The sequence below is a fragment of the Epinephelus moara genome, chromosome 3 (genome assembly GCF_006386435.1).
Source record: "Epinephelus moara isolate mb chromosome 3, YSFRI_EMoa_1.0, whole genome shotgun sequence".
Taxonomy (NCBI): Eukaryota; Metazoa; Chordata; class Actinopteri; order Perciformes; family Serranidae; genus Epinephelus; species Epinephelus moara.
Window position 1 is genome coordinate 27071221 of NC_065508.1, and position 20881 is coordinate 27092101.

General features: G+C 39.7%; 1 protein-coding gene across 2 annotated transcripts in view; it reads right to left on the reverse strand.

Annotated features, from left to right (window-relative positions):
* LOC126387712 (rho guanine nucleotide exchange factor 12-like) overlaps positions 1–20881 on the reverse strand; it is a 52505-nt gene that overhangs the window by 13577 nt on the left and 18047 nt on the right. The window contains exons 2-23 of one of the 2 annotated variants that reach the window (XM_050040343.1): positions 19693–19784; positions 15209–15307; positions 14930–14979; positions 14592–14649; positions 12380–12588; positions 9998–10075; positions 9664–9783; positions 9139–9264; positions 7283–7408; positions 6861–6959; positions 6526–6636; positions 4997–5095; positions 4829–4871; positions 3567–3672; positions 2964–3101; positions 2826–2858; positions 2269–2383; positions 2006–2111; positions 1602–1838; positions 1261–1411; positions 619–785; positions 386–532 (exon numbers count right to left, since the gene is read on the reverse strand). In XM_050040343.1, the coding sequence (XP_049896300.1) occupies positions 386–532; positions 619–785; positions 1261–1411; positions 1602–1838; positions 2006–2111; positions 2269–2383; positions 2826–2858; positions 2964–3101; positions 3567–3672; positions 4829–4871; positions 4997–5095; positions 6526–6636; positions 6861–6959; positions 7283–7408; positions 9139–9264; positions 9664–9783; positions 9998–10075; positions 12380–12588; positions 14592–14649; positions 14930–14979; positions 15209–15307; positions 19693–19784 (2510 nt within the window). Of the gene's footprint in view, positions 1–385; positions 533–618; positions 789–1260; positions 1412–1601; positions 1839–2005; positions 2112–2268; positions 2384–2825; positions 2859–2963; positions 3102–3566; positions 3673–4828; positions 4872–4996; positions 5096–6525; positions 6637–6860; positions 6960–7282; positions 7409–9138; positions 9265–9663; positions 9784–9997; positions 10076–12379; positions 12589–14591; positions 14650–14929; positions 14980–15208; positions 15308–19692; positions 19785–20881 lie in introns of both variants that reach the window. The other variant, XM_050040342.1, reaches the window with a different exon arrangement.

Genomic DNA, 20881 nt, shown 5'->3' on the forward strand with positions numbered 1-20881 from the left:
TGTTACATACGTATAGCAGGTATAGTATGTCAGCATGGTTTGGGAATCTGACTGCAGAGTTAAAATCCAAATTTGCTCGTAATAATAATAAATTATAGTCATAATAATAGTCATGATAATTGTCAGCCACTGCTTGTGAAGAGCATCGTGTCCTCAGTTTTTGTAGCTTCCTGTTGGATGTCTGCTGCTTATGGTCTGGCACCTGGTCACCTGGTCACCTGGTCTACCTTTTTGTTAAGTCTAAACATTACCTGAGCAACAACAAGTCGAAAGATTTTATCATCAATTGTACGGTTGAAAATAAATATTTTGCGAATCAATTCTATGATTTGTACTCTTCCCTCAGTGGCATTCAGGGTAGTAGCGTGTGTTCGAGAGACGTTACCATGCAGCTGAATGATTTCCTCCAGGTTAATAAAGATGTGTTTAATGTCCTCTGGGGGGAGGATACCGTCTCTGTTCAACCTCTGGTAGAAAACACAGTCCATCACCTTCAGCATCCGCAGGTGGGCGCGCTCAGTGTAAAAGAGCTCTGAGTGACAGAGGACATACTGTATATTTATATTTTCTGTCATCTTCAGTTTACACTGTGAAGTCTGTGAAATGTGAGGGACTCACCATTGATGACTTCCTGCCGTTTGATCTCCTGTGGGGTTAAACTTGCCAGGACGCCTCGGCTGACCAGACTCTGCCAGTTCAGAGGGTCCTCTTCACACTCCACCTCACCTCCCTGGTCGTCTTCACTCTGGATGTCGGCTGAACTCACTGCACACTGCACGTCCATCCTACTGCCAGACGGAAACATTATCGGTTATTGTACAGATGTAGTTATCATGCTAATCTTTATTTATTGCACTAAAGTGGCAGAACATTAATTATTTATGTATAATCTTTACTTAAGCTGACACAATCCATGCATCAAGTTCTCCTACTGTGACAACCATCAATGTAGAGCTGAAATTATTTATTAATGTGCATCTATTTTCAAAACTGATTAATCATTTGAGTCATTTTTCAAGCAATAGTGCCAATAAAAGTGCTGATTCAGGGTTTTTAAAAGGGTGAATTTGCAACTTTTGCTCTGTGAGAGTATGAAGGTTTTAAAAATAGGGTTATAGGCTTCTGTCTGTACTGTACGACATCACTAATAACGTTCTCTCAGCACCCCTAACCTGTCCTCTTGGGTCCCTGGAAGAGAGGGACTATAACGAAAAAAAAAAAAAAAAAAAAAAAAAAAAAAAATCCAAACCCTGTAAATACCTGAAATTTTCCTGGTCTTCCTCCTGTAATTGCTCCAGGTTGGAGGGGCTGAAGTCAAACTGAGTGCCGGTTGGACTGGAGACGCCGTCCTGGTGGTCGCCAGGCTGCAGACCCTCGCCCAGTCTGGGCTGGATGCAGAATGGAGACATATCTGTAGAGTAAAGAGGAGAGCAGTGCAGCACAGAGGAGAAAAAGAAAGTCAGGACTAACTTGGTATGCTGTTCCAAAGTCCATGTAAATAGGAATGTATTTTCCTTTTTTGTCTTTGGTTGCAGTTCAAGTTCTTTGGTTTCCTAATAATATCCCTACAATTCTTTGTTTGAGAAACCGTTATATCTTACTGGAGTCTGAGTCGTGTCCACTGGTATCTGAGGCCTGACCAATGGGTGAGCTAAGTGTGGGGGAGGTGGTGGTGGAGGGCAAAGACTGTGTGCTGGCGTCTGATCCCTCACTGAGCTGATTTCCACGGCTCCGCCCAGAATTTGAGGCAGAGGAGTCGGACTGCTCAGGGATGCCGAAGGCTGGCTGAGGGAGCTGCTTTGGTGAGCGCTGCTTGTTCAGCTCCACGGCCTTACCAACTGCACGCAAACACACGTGTATGCAAGGGCAGAAAAAACACAAGTATTCACAAACACTGATAACATCTACGTACACACTGGGATTTTCACCAGTTGCCTCACTCTGCATTAACGGTAGGTATCTGTAAAGTTTCAGTGGTTACTGTAAAGTTCAGTTGCCTCCTCACCTGAAGTGGAGTCCACTCTGCTCAGACGCCGAGGCGGGCCGAGGATGCTGGGGAACCGAGGCTTTTTCACCTTCTCCTCACCCTCCTTCTCAGGCTTGATACTCTTCTGCTTGGTAAAAATTATACACAATTTTCCCTTTTAAATATATACTTGAAGGGCAGCATTGTAAGGCCATTAAAAGCACATGTGATTATGCTTTCATGTGTATGTGTGGGCATGAAAACAACAGAGCATATTTCTGTTTCTGAACAAGGGGACGAACCTTAATCTTGGGCAGAAAGTTGATGCGTGCTCGTTTATGTTCGAGTCCGCGAGGCTCCTTCGCTTTCACCCCAAGGTGCTTCATATAGGTGAGAATCACATACTGCATTGTTTGGCTGTAACATGACAGGAAAAAGTGTCAAGAAAAAAAAAACCATCTTATTGCTATCTACTGTGCGGCAAAATTTGCACAAATCTGTGGGGTTCAATTGCAAATATCGTTATTATACAACAATGTACCAATGATCCTAATACCTCTAGTACAGCTAGTTTTTATATCACACATAACTCTCTCTCATCTCTATAAACGAGACTCAAACTTCTGTCATAGTGTTGTCCTCTGAGGTATTTTCATGCAATTTATTGTAAATATGATTAAAATTTAAGCACTGAGACGACCCATTTACACTTAAAGATTTATAGATATAGAATTATATAGTAGCTCATCAGCAAATTACTGGAACAGAAACCAAAAACTTCCTGAAAAATAAATGTGACATTGACTCTCCTACAGCTGACTGATGACATAACAAAAAAAAAAAAACTTCCTTCACTTACCACTTCTCCTCTTCTGTGGGCTGTGACGTCAACCTGCAACAGGTAACTCCGGGTTAGCACATACACACAATCACACAGGGAAAATATGACTTCAGTATGCTCATGTATGTGTGTTTGTGTGTGTGCTCGGAGACTCACAGGATATCCTCTATCTTGGAGAGGATGTGTTCAGCACAGGAGCATTCCTTCTCCAGGGCCTGCTGGTCTTTTCCTCCCTCTGAGTCCAGCTTGGACAGCTCGTCTTCGGCCAGAGTCAGACCCATGCTGCGCTTCTGTCTGCACACGTTAACATAAACATAAACACACAAATAACAATCATTCACATGGGAAACATATGGTGACATGACCTTGTTACATTTAACCTACAACAGGTTTCTGCCAGGTAAACTTTCATGTTCAATCATTATTGTGAGAATGGAAAATTGACAGTAAATGAACTTGGATTTGGACTTCTGCCCACTCAAAGCGCTTTTACACTACATGCCACATTCACCCATTCACACCCACATTCATTAACTGATTGCCAAGGCTACCATACAAGGTGCCACCTGCTCATCTATTAAACATTGACAAACACTCACACACAGTGCAGTTTGGGGTTCAGTATCTTGCCTAAGGATATGCTGACATGTGGAGCAAAGTAGCCGTGGATCAAACCACTGATCTTCCAATGAGTGGACCTCCTGAGCCACAGCCGCCCCTGATTGTTAAAGAATGGTTATGCGGTTGAATAATTCTCACCTGAAGTCCTCCAGGTTCTTGTGTAGGTCTGGTAGGAGTGTGTCCTGTAACGCCTGGGTGTACTGTTTGCAGAGCTCCTCCGGGATTAACTCCAGCCTTCGTTTCTCTGTGCAGAGACACACAAAGAAAGAAATAATGTGTTATTATCACAGCCATTAACCCTTACTAAGTTAAATGAAATAACCATATGCATTTATGAACTGATTAAGAAAGCAGGAACAATAACATATGAAAAGACAGTCCATCCATCTATTTGTGTGTCCAACCACTTACCTGACTCCTAATTTGTGGTAAAATATTCTAAGAGATGCTAGATCCGAAACGCCCGAATGGTATCTTGACATTTTCTTTGTCTGTGTTGTGATAAAATGTAATGTTTCCGCTACCAGATACCCATTCAGTTATAGTAAATGCCAGACTCAGTTTTAAGCACCTTTGCAATCCCTCAAGTTTTCCTAAACAAAAATGATTTAATATGCACTCAGATTTTTACATTAATCAAAAAAAAGAGCACTGGTGTCACTTCGGTACTCAGTGTCAGCAAATAATCTGAGCTGATGTATCTGAATCAGTATCAGGAGAGAAAAAGTTGGGTGCTGCGTTCCTAACTCATAGCTTTTTCTAAAGCTTTCATCCGTATCTCATTCCTCATGTTTTTCGTGACCTTCGTTTAGCACCACCATCAGGTCTAAATGTCAATTTAAACACAAGAAATAGCAATACCTTAATGACAGAATGCATAAAATGTACTGATCACACTTATGCTCCTTACAGGTTGAACCCTGTCCATCTCACACTCTCAAACTGTCAATTTTGTACACAAAACATATTTATATAAACATAAATATATCTAATCTATATCAAGATCACCATGAAATTTGCAGAGCACAAGACAAATATCTTACAATAATAATACTAGCTGCAGAAGAGGTGAGTTCATTTATGAACCAGTTCTGCAGAAATATATGAGTGTGAACATTTTATCTTTTGTTTTTTCCAGACAACTTCTATATCCTTTGTAAAAGACTGAGAACACATTTTAAAAACATAAAGCAGTTTAAGTCAGACCAGCTACATTATGAGATCAGTGGTTGATGTTCAAATCAAGCTTCAGCAGCCAGCTGATTCGTAAGTTGTGTGTAATGTTACCCTGCATGTGATTTTAATTTTTAAAGCATTAGTAAACATGATATTTTTAAGGCATTTCAAATCAATTCACTCAAGAAATCTGCGATACATTTAAGTGTCTTCCTATCTCTTACCCAATTCAGCTGCAACTGCCTCTGGCACTGGTACTTTAAGATTCTGGAAAAGACAACCAGAGAAAGAATGAGACATGTCAACAAATGTAGAAAATATTCAGTAAGTCTGAAATGTGGTCGAAGAGAAAAGAAATTGACGGAGGAAGAAAAAGCAAAAGAACAACCCACCGCTGTTCGATCCATGAAGAGTGTGTGAAATTCCATGAAAAAGCGTCGGCTCTCTTTGGAGTTGGTTTGCTTGTGCATGTCAGCGTAGAGATAACAGAGCTAACGGAGGGAAGAAGACAGTCAGAGCTTTAAAATATTGTCAACGTGCACATCCTCACCTCATTTAGAATATCAGATTGTTTTATGTCTTCACTGCCTCAGAAATGTTTTTCAGATCAGAGGTGTTCCACAAGGATCAATGCATGGCCCACTTTATTTACATTCAAACTGTATTTACTCTTATTTTTTTTGGCAAAGCCTTTTACTGTATTCCAGTCGTCATTATGTATGTCACGGTCAGTCCTCCAAACAACTTTTATCATTAGATAAAATTTACTGTAAACACTTTACATTATTCACATAATTCACCATTAAGGAGTTGCTTATTAGCATGCATACTAATAGCATATTGGCTCTTTATGAGTCATTATAAAGCACTTATTAATGCCATATTCCAGGGGTGTAAAGATCCATTAATCTGGATCGATATATCAATTCAATGATCAATGATCAATGATCCAATGTCATCGATGCAAAGTGAAAACATCGATCTATATCGTCGTCCTTAGGATAAGCTTTTATTTTGAAAGTCTGTGTCACTGTCAAACAGCGGCAGGCAGATGGCAAGCAGCCAAGAGAAAGACAATGAGGATAACGTTATTTACTCGGGAATAAATCAGCAGTGTTGAAATATTTCAGATTTTGGAGAAAAAAGGGGTCAATAAACGGAGCACATGCCGTATAACAATGCCGTTACAAGATAAAACATGTTGTAACGTTACCTGCCTGGACGGCCATCTCACTCCACTAACTTCTCACTACAGCAACATTAGCTGCTCTGTGTTATGACTGACTTAAACTATTGATGAGTGAGAAAAAGCATAAATAATACATGTAATTTGTTAAGCTATAAGTAGAGGAAAATGTCCGCTAGCCGCAATGTAAACTGGCTAATGCTAATAATGGGTGACTAGCAAAAAACAATTGTTTTATCAATGAACCTTGACAGTTATTACTGAGCTAAATTTGATACGTATGTTGTTGTTTATGTTTTATGGCAGTTTGGGAGAAGTTTGCCTTGCGGGTTTTCAGCCAGATAGGCCTGAAATTTTATGAAAAAGATGATGGTTTGGGTTAAAATGAAAATAACTCTTTTCTCTCCCATTTGCTGTTTTATGTGTGTTCATGGAGTCAGTTCAAAGTAAACGTAACTACACTTAAGCAGTTATAGTTACTTATTTATGTGTTGTTTCCATCTTTTATGGCCAAAAGCAAATAAGAAAGGCATGGTAGCTTCTTTTGTAACTGACTGTTAAATGGGCAGATAATAATCATATTGTGACAGGCTTTGTAATATCGGCACATATCGTATATCGTATATCGAGCTGTTTGCATCCCTGCAAATGGTACACTGGAACAATTAATAACGCTTCTTGTCTGCCTGTTAATTATTATTATACCTCAGTCTGTATTGTGTGTGTGTGATTTACCAAAGGCGCAGGGTCAAACTGCGAGACAACATGATGGAGGAAGACTGCGAGGTGAGCCGGCCGAGTCTTCAGCGAGTCTATACTCTGGAAACAGCTACACAGTCCATTAATCTGACAGAGAGGGGGGTGGGGGGTCAATATGACAAACTGCTCCCATAACTTCACACGAGCAGTCTGAATTTAATGAAACATGGAGCCCTCGGACGCCTGAGGTGACTACATCAGTCATTCAGGGGAGCATAGTGTTTCCTTATTTTCACATTTAAATGTTTATATAGATTAACTTCTTTTCCAATTAATCCACGAGTTGCTTAAAAAAACATTTCAGTAGATACCTGCTCTTGCTGAGAGTCAAAGTAGTCATCTTCTGCACCGATGATCTGGGGGTTGAGGAGGTAGGGAGGGCTACCCACAATGCACTGAGCAATGGAGTCCTGTGTGATATATTGACACGGTTATATGCACTAATGGAAAAACTCACACCAGTAATTTTTTTTCAAAAAGGCAGGTAGACATGACGGGTGAGAAAATATTCTTACAACTGAATCTGCAATATTTCACAACTGACCCTTCAATAAACCCCAGTAGTGACTGTCTAGCTGCTTGTCAAGTCACAAAATCCTATATGTGTTATGTCAGAATTAACCGTCTGTTCTTACATTATTCCTCATTATACTGCACTCAAACACCTTTTACAGGATTCTACAGTTTACATTAGTCAGCTAGTTAACTGTCTGTGTGTGTGTGAGTGTATTACTGTGTCAGGGGTGTCCTCGGTGTCAGGCGATGAGCAGAAGTTGAGGCCGTCTCTGCGGCTGATGTCCGGGCTCTGACAGGGCGTTTCTCTTTTGCCAGGACCCTCTGTGAGGGGGCTGCTGTGCACCTTATACACGCAGATAGAAACACACATTAATACACACACTGAACAACACAACACTTAACCCAAATTGATTGTTTAGTCTGGTGCTGAATGCTGGGAAATCCCCCGAGATTGGAAAGTAGGACCATTTCATCCTTATTTATAGAAGATGTGATAAAAAAAGGGGGGGAAGTTATTACAAAGGAGTCTGTGTAAGCAGTATTTTCAGACTGGCTTCCTGTTGTAACATTAGATCGTGGGTACTCTTATAGTACATTATTATTATTACTAAAAACATTCCACTGTCAACAGCAGCACCTGGTCCATGGTTAGTCTTAAAAACACCATAAAACACAAACCACATACAGTATGAACTTTTTAAACTGTTGCTAACATCATAAATAAAATCATGGTGACACTGCATGACAGATTATGAGACAATGGGCCCCTGGGCACAGATATGCAAAGGGCCCCATCGAATCTACTACATAAGAGCAAGACACACTGACTTTGTGGTGGTTTTCTGTCTCTTTGTGGTCATTTTGTGTCTCCTTAAGGTTGTTTATATTTCTTTGAGGTAATTTTGTCTTTATTACTTGTTTGTGTCTCCTAGTAGTTGTTTTATGTCTCCCTGTAGTTGTTTTGTGTCTCTTTGTAGTTGTTTTATGTCTACTTGTAGCCGTTTTGTGTCTCCTTGTAGATGGTTTGTGTCTCTTTGTAGTCATTTTGTATCTCTTTGTAGTTATTTTGTGTCTTTGTAGATGTTTTGTGTCTCTTTGTAGCCGTTTTATGTCTCTTTGTAATCATTTTGTCTCCTTATAGATGTTTTGAGTCTCCTTGTAATCATCACGTAATTGTTTTGTCTCTTTGTAGTTGTTTTGTCTCCTTGTAGTTGTTTTGTGTTTCTTTGTAGATGTTTTATGTCTCTTACTTATTGTTCTGTGTCTCTGTAGTTGTTTTGTGTCTAGTAGTCCTTTTGTGTCTCTTTGTAGTTTTGTGTCTTTGTAGTTGTTTGGTGTCTCTTTGTAGACCTTTTGTGTCTCCTTGTGATTGTTTTGTGTCTCCTTGTAGTTGTTTTGCATGTTTTTTGTAGTTATTTTGTGTGTCTTTGTAGTTGTTTTGTGTCTCTTTACAGTTCCTTTGCATCTCTTTCTTGTTCTTTTTGTGTCTCTTCCTGGTCAGTACTTTTTAAGTTGAGTTCCATTTTGCAGGTGAAGGCCAGGGGCCCCTCTGACACTTTGGGCCCCTGGGCCTGTGTCCACTAGTCCCTTTCAGTAATTCTCCCATATGACATTGAAGCTGAGAGGTGTTTAGGGAATGGATAATCAACCTAAAGCTTTTACCGATGTATTATACATTAATATCTTTATTATTTTAAGGATTATTTGATTGTAAACTGTCAGAAAATAGTTTGTAAGGACACATTTTCAAATTGCTTGCAGTCCAAAACCCAAATATATCAGAATTACAATCATATTAAACAGAAAAAATAAGATCCAACCAGTGAATGTTTGGTATTTTTGCTTGATAAATGAAATGAACAAATAATTACTTGTCATTACTAATTACTCACTGTCTAGAATTTTCTACACTGAAACACAAATGAAGCAACAAAGTATTTAACCATCTGCCAACACTGCCTTGAGCAGCTGGCACGAAACCATAACAAAACCAGACTTAACAAAGTAAGTACAGAGTGCTTCTGGGTAATGTGGTTTACCGCACTCACTGCTGAGATCTGTCATTATACCCACAGAGTTATTGTTGGTCAAAGGCCCATCGTTAGCACTGTCACCACGTGTGGATATGGTCTGTTCTTTCTGAGGGGGCCCGCCGTCCCCCTCCTCAGCCTCACCATTCCTGGACCCAGTGGCTCCATCCTGAGACACACACATAACAATTACGTCACTCTCTTATCAGCTACAAGCCTGCAGTGACCTGTGTTAATGTAAAGTCTGTGGACGTGACGGAGGAGTCAAAGCTTAATTAGACTTCAGAGAAGAAAATGTCGTCCAAATTGAGAGAGTTCTGACACATATTGAGTGGTGGTAATGGTTATTGGTCCATGGATAAAAGAGATTTAGCAGAATCATTTCCATAAATCTCTTTTAATCTTACAGTTATGGCCATTTTGACTGTGGATCATGCTAAGTTTTAAACTGTGGTTTATCAATAACAAAGTAATTTCTGTCCTTAGTTTTGGTCAGGTATTTCTTTAGGTCAGAAAAAAGAGTTTGAAAGGATCTTGGTAAAAATGCAGTTAGGGTTTAGTTTTCTACCTGTAATGCTGCTGCTGCTTTGCTGAGCTGCTCCTGCAGCTGTAAAATGTGCTTCTTGGCCTCTTGGACCTCCTTCAGTAGTTTAGGCCGAGGGTTTCTGCTGTACTCCTCCTCCTTTGCCTTAACACAAATAAATCCCAAAGTATAGCAGACATAAGCCACACATGAAAAGTGTGTTCAAAGATCTCTTGTCTTCTGGGTCAAATGTGTAACCAATGGAAACACGATACATAATCAGAGTATTCAGGAGTTGGTAACATACTTTATATATAATTTTCTTTACTATCACTGTGTCTAAGGAAACACAGACAGTCTCATGGCATCATACACACACCTGTAGGTCCTGTTGCTCCTTAGTTAGCATCTTTTGCAGGATGTCGGCCTTCTGGTTGTGCGTGGTTTTGTTCTCATCCTAGAAGAGAAAATAACGAGGCAACACTGAGCCAAAAGAGCCAAAAATCAGTTGAAAACACACCATTAGATGATTATTCCTGTAATGCCAAATGTGAATGAAGGGGACTTCAAGAAAAACACAAAAGAGAAGTGATACTATTAAAATGAAAGTGAAAAAGAAAAAAAAGGGAACAAGGACATTAATAAATAAATATGATTGACTTGAACATTAACAAAATTAACTGTCATTCAGTGCATGTCTTCAAATTTAAGTATTAGAACTGAATGAAAAAGAAAAATGTCACGGTGCAAATAGGAGATAACAAGGAACAAATAATTTACAGGTATTTCAGATTTTATGAAACCAAAGTCTTTAGTTTGACATGTTAAGTGTTACAGAGAGGACAAATTGTTGACACAGTGCAGCAGGTTTGGTGAAAACTGGCAGAAATGCACTGTAAATGGAGCTTGAAAATAATGAGCTGTGTGGGTTGCATCAGTCAGATAAGCTGCTGATATCATGAACCTCATCACAGATAAAAGTTACGGAGCAGGGAAGTTATAGTTCAGCACTGAGATACAGCAAACCTTAATATTTTAAAAATAAATAAATGTCTGTCCTGCAGTACTTCACTTGTAAAATACGTGAAATGAATATTTATTATTATATCCTATATTTCTGCATTACTGTATAAATCAGCAGGTGATTGTGATTCTGCAGGACTCCCTTATAATTAGATTTTACTCACCAGTACTAATTTATAGACTGAATTATAATCTGCATTATTCATCTAGATTATCGAGAAGAAGTTTAAACACTTCAATTTGTGTAACATTGCACTGCTGGACAACATGATATAAACAGATGTTATATTGTAATCTGTTTTAAACACATTTTCCTGGAGAAAGCTTACTTAGCTTATCATATAAAAGCTTATATAATATCCCTGTAAGGAATTATATTCCTTTATAGTGGCCTTATTATCCTGCAGGCATGAAGTCACCCGGACGGTAATCTAGTCTTTTTTGCGTGCTTTCAGACTCCTGACACAGAGAAATGATTGCTCATAATCAGATAAACAATTTTCTGTATTTCTGTATTTTTCTAAACATCAGACAGGTAAGGTGTTACTCAAGGACTTTATAATATTGACAGTGATAAAAAGTCCAAACCATGCTTTCTCTGGAATCTAAATATTTTTTAGTGAGTTTTCCGGTTTTACTGCTTGCTCAAAATATTTGCAGTAGTGGCATTATTGTGCAAGAAATATGGAAGTGTATCTCCATCTTGAATGCACCTTCTTTAATCACTTAATGTAAAGTTAAATAAGGCAGATGGTAATAATGGAAACAGATTTTTTTAAAGCTACTAAAGATGTTAAAATATGACTACAAATATGGAGTTTGGAAATGGGTTTAAAACAGGCCTACAGTATTTTAAATTCTTCAGTTCATCTTTAGCTCATGATATTTATCTATTACTCAGTATCTTATATATTTATACATCATTATCTTATCCGTCTTATTTGGTCTTGTGTGTATGTAGTGATGGAATTGTAACAGATTTCTAAAAGTTTCCTCGCTTTGAGAAAGTTAAAATTGTTTTTAACAACAAATCAGACATTAAGTGTCTGTTCTTCATATTTAACTTTTTTTTCATAGTCGAGAAGAGAACTTCACATCAGATCAGATGAGGTTATTCTCTCAGTTTGCTCAACACAATTTTTAGACATAATAATAATAATAATACTAAAACAAGTGTGATACAGAAAACAGTTGTGTACAGGGCCATGGTCAGGTGGAATTCATTACCAGTGCATATTGTTCAAGAGAATATTAAGGAATGTTTCAAATTTAAGGAACTTTGAGTGAATCATGTTTGTAAATTATGGAGATGGTATAATAATATTACATATAAATAGAAACCCCCAGGGAAGATTATGAGATATGTTTTCTTAACCTTATTTTCTTGTAATTAAATGTGTGAAAGCAAAGGATGGATAATATATGATTCAAGGTCAGTCAGACAAGGATTTATGTTTATCAATAATTACTGTTTAGTAAGTGTGTTTGAAGGTATGTGGGTAGACCCCAAGAAGAATAGTCAGTGTTTATGCTGGTGCTACTGGGAATACAAAGAAAGAAAGAAAGAAAGAAAGAAAGAAAGAAAGAAAGAAAGGTCTAATTAGGATATTTTGAGGTTTTGTATTTATCTGCACGCTGCCCTCACCTATTAGTGAGAGATAAATGTTGTATGATAAAGTCGTCCCGTCCTTTAATAAAGAGACACAGCTCTGTTGGCACATTCATTCTTCTTCCTTACCCCATCAGGCAGAGAGGAGGTGCTGTGCTCCTGGAGGCTGCACTGCTCCCCACCTGGCAGAGCAGGTGAGTGGGGCGCTGAGACAGATGAGGGTGGGCTGAGCTCTGCCCCTTCCCCCTTGTTGTTTTCCTCCTCGTCATCCTCCTCCAGGGAGATGTGAGGAAGCCCTGGAGGCCTCCCCAGCACTGTCAGGGCTACATAGGAGCCCGCTGCCAGAGAGGAGTCATGGGAAAGGAATGAAGGGAGGGTGAGGAGAAAGAACAATGCTGCTACGTTTATAAAAAGCATCCGAGCCACCGTGAAGATCTGATCAGCAAAACCAGCTGAGAGAAGAAAAACATTTGACCACATGAAAGGAATGGAGAGAACAAGATAATGTTTCTATATTATGTCATGCATTATAAGTCTTGTCCAAACCAGCTGTGCACACATGTGAACGGGAAAACCCAGAGAAGTGGAGGTCCTAATCGCTAAAACTCAAAGAGCTGTATGATTGGGGGCATGTTTGACTCAGCCCATCACAGTCAGTCAAAATGTGGACTTCATGGCTGCTGTTGCTAAAACAAATGGCTGCAAACTGTAAAATCAAGCTCCAGAGTTTCAAACACCCCTCTACAAATGTGTGGGTGACGTCACAGATGGTGTGTCCATGTCTTTCTAGAATGTTCGCCCCTCACATGGAATGATTAGTAACCACTATAACGCTTGCTTTAGCCCTATTGCCACCAAGGTAACAAATATATTCTAAGGCCTTGATCACACTGAGACGCGTTGCTAGAAATGCATCGCCAGCAAAACCTTTTTTTTTTCTAAGGTGTTCAAGCAGCTTTTAGATTTGCAAAAAGTGAATATATTCTCTATTTTCAGCAAGGTGCAGAGTAGTACTGTTTGTCAATGTCCCACTTGGCCCAGGCAGCCAATCAAATCAAGCAAAAGGTGGGATCTATAACTGTTTTGAGGCTGGTAAATCTGGTGGGAACAGTGGGACAATGTCAAATGCAGACAGAAGGTTGATTTTAGATGTATTCAGAGGAGCAGTATGTAGGATTTAGTGATATCTAGTGATGACGGTTGTAGATTGCAATCAGCTGAAACTTCTCCCATGTGCGAAGCGTGAACTCCCAGTTAGAATTCCTTATGTGTTCATCGTTTCGGCAGAAGTCTCTTCCTCTCCAAAACAAACAGACCAGGTAATTTAAACCGGTAAAAATACTGAATAAAGTAGTTTCACGTTACAAATGCAGCTGTCTGACCAGGACTCTCTGGAAGAAGAGATCTTGTATCTCAATGGGACCTTCCTGGCTAAAAAAATTAAACAAATAGTGTTTCTTCCATGCCATTGGGCTCGTCGCAGACAGGCTACTAGCCCAGCACCTGCTAGTGTGTGTTCATCTTTTTTCTCTGATAACTTTGGATCAAGACATTCAGGAGGTTTTTAATGGGAGTTGAATTATCCACAGAGATCTTATCCTGTCCAAAACAAATGGACCAGATGATTTAAATCAGTTAAAATACTGAAATAAGCAGTTTTGTGTTAAAAAAAGTGCTGTTTGACTTGCTGCAGGGAGGCTGCTAAATACGGAGGCCGTCGCAAAAACATGAGTGGCCCTCTCTAGAGCCAGTGTTCGGTTTGTAGCGGTGAATCATGTTGGATTCCGTGGATGAGGCCCTGCTCCCTATGCAGATACAAACAACTCATTCTAAGGTAACAAAATCACCATTACACCATTTCTGGACACTGAACCTTTCATTACAATAAAGGTCACCCCAATATTCTAATACTAACCAGGGAGCACGTGCATGGAGTTGCATGAGCAGCCAGGTAAATGTCTTGGGTGAGTATGATGCCATTTACTATGCTGCTAAATAGGCCATCCAACTAGCAAATCAGCTGTTGAGACCTATGACATATGTAAGGGAGAAGGGAGGATTCATATCTCATGTTGCGATAGTTTCATGTAAGCTACTGTCTTTTAGTCAGAGAAAGAGAGAGACCAGATTTAGAGGGGTGCATGGAGGAGACAACAGGAGATTAGTTTGAGTGTGTTTCTTCTTAGATCACATTGGGTCGCCAAGTTGCGCATGCAGCCCCACTCTACAGGCGCACCATGCTGTTTTAGCCCGATGCGTCTCAGTGTGATCCGGGCCTTAATGTGCCATCAAAATGACGTGATGGAGTAAACTGAAAAACTAACTAGAAGTGCGTACTTACATTTTATCAGCTTCACAACCTCTATGTGGTTTGAATGTGTGACCAATGTCCCATTAACCTGTCAGAAAACAAAAAGCATTGGGAGAGAATTTTTTAATATTCGACCATGGCATATTGCTGAGGTCAAGGCTGGTCATAGTCTGTAGCTTTGTTGTCAACAATCCAACAAAAAACCAAAACCAACAACACATTTGTAGGGCACTTATTTGAGCAGCAGATTTGGTGTACACATGGTGTATTTGGGATCAACTCAAATAAACTAAATGAAATAAGATTCTTTTTGAAAAAACAGTTCAGTTTCTGTTCCTGGAAGTAAGACGGACATGAACGAGTGTCACCTTAATGATCCTGTCTCCTGTCTGAACACCAGCTCGCATTGCAGCTCCATCTATAACGACAGAAGACAGAACAGAGTCAGAGATGCTGCTTCTACAAGTGTGTTTAAACCTCTGGCAAATTTTTAATTTCTTCAAAGGCTGCTTGAAGGTTATGACTTGGTTTTAAGGTTCTTGTTAGATTCAGGTTTAGGTTAGGGTTAGAGTGAGAACATGCATTATGTAAATAAGGGTCCTCATAAGCACATAAAGACAGAAAGACGTGCGAGTGTTGAGTCTTACCTTCTTTTACCAGCTGCACAAACACAGGATTGTCTCCACTTACAGTCAGCCCAAAGCCATTCTCATCCCTCTGGATTATCACACACCGCTGGACAAGACCTGTCATTTACACACACACATGTTGTACTGCGTCACATGCTACTAAAGGTGTAGTTAAATCAGATAAACCTAATTTTGGATGTGACAAAGATGATCCAACGTCATGGTATGATGTTTTATGGTCTGGTGCAATCTTCGGCTTGTGGGAAAAATTCTCCACACAGGAAGTGACAAATCAAGAGACTGAAACAGAAAAGGGTTTTAAATAGAAGTCTGCTCTCTTTCCAACAAAAACTGGACTCGCCAGCAAGAGATGTTTTCCCTCTCTTCTCTTTTTGATATGCTTTATAGAGTAATATAATAAGAATAAGATAAAACTCTTTGTTTAAGTTTAAGTGAAGGATAGTTATAGCTGTAGTTGGTTACTTTTATAAGAAATAACTATTTGTCATATTTTCTGAAACTGTCACTAGCCTGTATCCACACCGACGTAGATGAGACAGATAATCTGTACACGAAATCATGCCTCCTGCCTCCTGCCTCCTTAAAATGCTCCTAATGGCCTTACTGCACGTGAATGAAAAAACTAGCTTTAAGGACTTAAATAAGAAAATATATAAAAATTATGTGAACAAACAATAAAAATTATAGTAAAACTGAGTAAAACATTTTGCTATGTTTTATGATTTTTAATATCTTTATATTGTGGAGTGTTTACATCCTTATCTGATCGCTTTCAGTCTAGTGAAACAATACCCAGGACTAAGGATTGTGTTGCCAATGTGACTGTAAAAAATGTTTTGCTCCATAGCGCTACTGGTGGTCAAAAACTCCGCAGGATACCTTTAACCATAGAAACAGAATGAATAGCACGCATTGGCGTGTCCCAGTCACTTGCTAGTTAGACAGCGCGTCTTTAGACTGTGCGCCATGGCGGAGAGTCTAAAAGGGTTGGACTTACTCTGTGAATTAGTCATGGGTGTGTTTTGGGCGTATCATTCAATAAGCCAATCAGAGTGTCACCTCTCATTCCCTTTAAAAGAGGCGCGATTGGAGCGCATGGCGGAGTGCTAGTTAGATGGCGGACCTACCAACTGGAAAGAGTGAGCGTTTTACAGCTGAGGACAGGGGCGAAAATCCCATTTCATAGGGGACAATAAACAGTAAAATTTTAGAGAATAATTCCAGAGGGGGACAAAGAAAAAAAGTTGTAGCCTGTCTTTTATACAGCATCTTTTACCGCAATTTGACGCTTTAATATTTTCTCTGTCTCCCCATGCGCAGTGTGAATATTTATGCTAGCAAAACAGTAAGGCTTCATTCATCAAAGACAGAAACTCGATCTCTCTCCTTCTCTCCCTCTTTTTTCTCTGGCTCAGGTGTGTGGAATGGATCCTTCGTCTCTTAGTGGATATACAGTGAATGTCTGTACTTATGAGAAATGGCTTAACAACTAAACATTTCCTGCAACTAAACTGGTAAACTGGTTTATAAACAGTTTGCTGTGAGATCTGCCGCTGCGCACCTCACAACCGTGCGTAATAGTCGCGCATAATGACCGCTTCTCATCGGTTAAACTGCACGTCTTTCATGTCTCACTGACAGGTGGAGATCCCACAGACAGGTACCCATTAGCTACGAGCCGCTCCGTCACAACCAGAACTCCTGTTTAACTCGATTTTGGCTGTCAGGTGTCTTGGGGAACTGAATAAATTCACTGGCATGTCAGGCCTTATGTGACTGCATGTATGGCCGAACTTATGGCAGGTTGGGATATGCCTCCAATTGAACTCAGCGGATGCTGAAATGACCCACTTGCAAAGAAATATGGTGCAGCAGTGACTTTTACAGCAACGGGGAGGATATAGGGAGTGTTGGCATGCGTCTCCAGATCAGCTGACAGGAGATGGCATATTTCCGTCACAGCCTGGCGAGAGAGACGGAGTGCACAATAATAACCTTTCACATTGTAATCATATTTTTATTTGTTATCTTTTGCATATGTGTGGCTGCTCTGTGTGTGTCTGAGCAGAGTGCACGCACATTGTGCACCCGCCTAGAGACGAATATTACTAACTTGTTTAACAGCGAAATACTGCGCCGTTGACTTTAGACCAGGTTTTTGTTGGTCACTGGCGCATTTGCTTTTTACGTCATCTAACTAGCAACGCGCCATGACTGTGCCTGACCACTCCTTATTTTTAGACCAACACACCCAGAGAAGCGCAAGTTCATTTGCTAGACAGACGACGAGGGCGCAGGGCGTGAAAATGACAACTACGCCTGCATCTAAATAGCAATGACACTTGCGACATGGAATATGCGCCCTCCGCCGTCCGCTTTAGACCATCTAAATAGGGCCCCACATGTCAGTGTTGCGGTAAAGTGTGTCACACTCACTAGTTTCAGAACTCAATTCTGGCCTTTTCTTACAACTATTTTTCTTATTAAACAGAAAAATACAACTGTACACTAATTCAAGTTTCTATCTTTCACCTAACTAACGTTTTGCCTTGTTAATTTATCGTAAAACACACTTCATTCATGCTCAACTGAAACAAAGTAAAACTCACCAAAACCCTCCGAGTTAGCTAGGCCACTTTTCCAACAATCACCAGTTCTGATGGTCGAAATAAACCCTTAATTCACCGAGTTAGATGTGAAAATAAGCAGATCTGTACAATGTTTATCCTCCCTATCTTTCGCTGCCTCTCAGCTGTCAGCTGTTATCTGGATCCCCATTAGTTGTTACGAAGGCAACAGCTACTCTTTCCGGGGTTCATGTTAGAGACATGGCTTTCGCTCATTCTTTGGAGGCAGCGACAGTAACGTTACATGTTTTAAGAAACATGAAATTAACAGCAACAAAAGAAACAGGAAAATAACAGCTGTGGTCGGGTTTGGTGATAGGGAGAAAATCAAATATCACTATATATTTGACGAAATACCTCATATCGACATTGCAACATTGTAGGATTGACTATTGGTGCTTTCACAAAATATTTACACAGTTAAAATTTTGATAAATAATCACCAGTATTGTAGATATAATGTCTAAGTGGGTAAAGGCAAATAATAGAACAGCTAGAACAGTCTGGTAAATTCAGAAAATGACATCATTTAACTGTAATGCAGCCTTTAAAACCAGGTAACTTATATTATAACAATATGCAAGATCAAAGATTCAAAGAGAATCAAAGAAACCCTAAGTTACAGTAATATTTTGAAACAGATTTGCCTATTTAAAACCTAACGTTACTACTCCAAAGCTTGGTTGTTTGCTACTTTAAAACCTTACCTCAGTGAATTCACAACTCGCCACAAGTCGGTTTGTGTGCACACAAAAATGCACACTGCTCTGACCATCCTGCTATATTTATTTGAATGAGAATGTCTGTTCTACTCTGATTCTATTTCTATGGCTCTGACCTATTTATATCTATTAACCCACCCTTTGTTCTGTTCTATTGACAGTTTGGGAAATCCCACGACCACATGCTAACAGCACCCATCTGTATCTGCCAAGTCCTTGTGACACAGCAAAGCCAAACCTGTGCCTCCATTTGTAAATGTACTCATACACCTACTCTCTAACTTCACCAACACCCTGAAATCTGCAAAGACCTCAAAGAAACCTCCATCAGGGATGTTCTTCCTGTAGCCACTGAGGAAGCTGAGTGACTCACGATCTGCCTCGGTCTGCTTTTCCTTTTCCTTCTCCCACTTCAAAGAATTATCTGAGAGAGCTGAGTGGATAATTGGTTGTCTTCTGGCCTCCATGAAGGAGCCTCCAGGGTGAGGAAAAGGGCAGGACGGATTAATGTCAACCCTGAAACCCAGGCAACCACCTTGACAACTTGTTCCTGCCTACACTCACACCACCTCTGTTCACCTCTTCACCAGCGCCTAAGCCAAAGACTATGGAACAATTCATATGTTAAAGTGTAAAGCAAATGTGTGACATATTATAACATGAACCTTAGAGACAAATTTATTCAAGAGGACAGAAGAACAACACCAGGGTTTAAAAAAATCTTAATATGTCATGTATATCAAAGTTTACTCTTTGCGCTCAAAGCTGTGACTGCAATCATTGTCATTACTGATTCATTTGCCCAATATTTCTTGATTAATCTTAATCTAGATTAAAACTGAATCTGATTTAATTTATCGAAATGGCTGTCAGTTAATTTTCTGTCGATCAAATATTCAAATAATCGTTTCAGCTCAAACTTCAACCTCATCACGATGTGTCAGCACTGTTAAATGCAAAGTGCTTTTGTGCAAGTTACAATAAGAAAGTAATAAACTAATGAAGACTATAGGAAACACTGTTATCCATCTGATTAGCCAGTTACAGTTAAACCTTCACACCGAATTTACAAAATGCTTCACAGCAAATGTAAAACAAAAGCATCAGAGTCAGTCTCTGATCTGTCTCTTACCTGTGGGGTCAAACTCATGTTTGAGGGAGACGGAGGATTTCTCATTCTTGGGTTTCTTGTCTGTGGGGTCTTTGTTGAGAATGTTTGGGGTCCTAAAGAGACACACAGCAAAGTAAAGACACATATCTGAAATAAACAAATACATAAATAGCTTGTTAAATGCATAAACTAGAATAACTGCCTCACGGTTGTATGCCTCCATGAACCAGTCAAGTTTCTTTTTCAGTTTACATCCATCCCCCGCTGCACAGGAAATCTATACAGTCAGCACAGTTTCACGGTGGACACCCAAGGTTAGTGTCACCAACTCAGTATCTGACCAAATGTCTGCCCTTCTGTTCCTGAGATATGATGTTTTGTAATAACCAGAAAAGTGTTTTTGCAGAACATTATGATGTCACAGTGAAGCTGACCTTTGACCTTTGGCATGTAAAATGTCATTACTTGATCATTATATCCTACTAAACATTTGTGTGAAATTTTGTCATAATTGCATTTTAATTCTTGAGTTATGGCCAAAAACACAAATTCTAATCAGTTCATTCTTAAATCAAAGTGGACGTTTGTGCCAAATCTGAAGAAATTCCCTCAAGTGATCTTGCTACAGACAGGGTCCATGACCATGACCTATGACCACCAAATGCTAATCAGTTCATCCGTGACTCAATATGGACATTTGAACCAAATTTGAAGATATTTCCTCAAATGTTTTGAGAGATAACACGTTAACGAGAATGAGACGGATGCAAGGTCACAGTGACCTTTACCTTTGACTACCAAAATGTAATCAGTTCATTGTTGACTCAAAGTCACAACATTTGTGCCAAATATGAAAAAAAAATCCCTTGAGCTGTTCTTGGAGTACTGCATTCACAATAATGAGAAATACAAGGTCACCATGACACTGACCTTGACCACCAAAGTGGATGTTTCTGCCATATTTTCAGAAATTCCGTCAGGGTGTTCTTATGATCACGTTCACGAGAATGGGACGTACGGATGTATGGACAACCTGAAAACATCATGCCTCCAGCCATGGCTATCGCAGGAACAAAAGCCAAGAAACTGAGGTGTAAAAACAGGAAATTGCGGTGTGCCAGACCATTTCTTAGGTAGTCACAGTAACTTCCTGAAATCGTTGGTGGCTGCCTAGCAACATCCTAGTAACCGCTGTGAGGGTCCTAAGGAC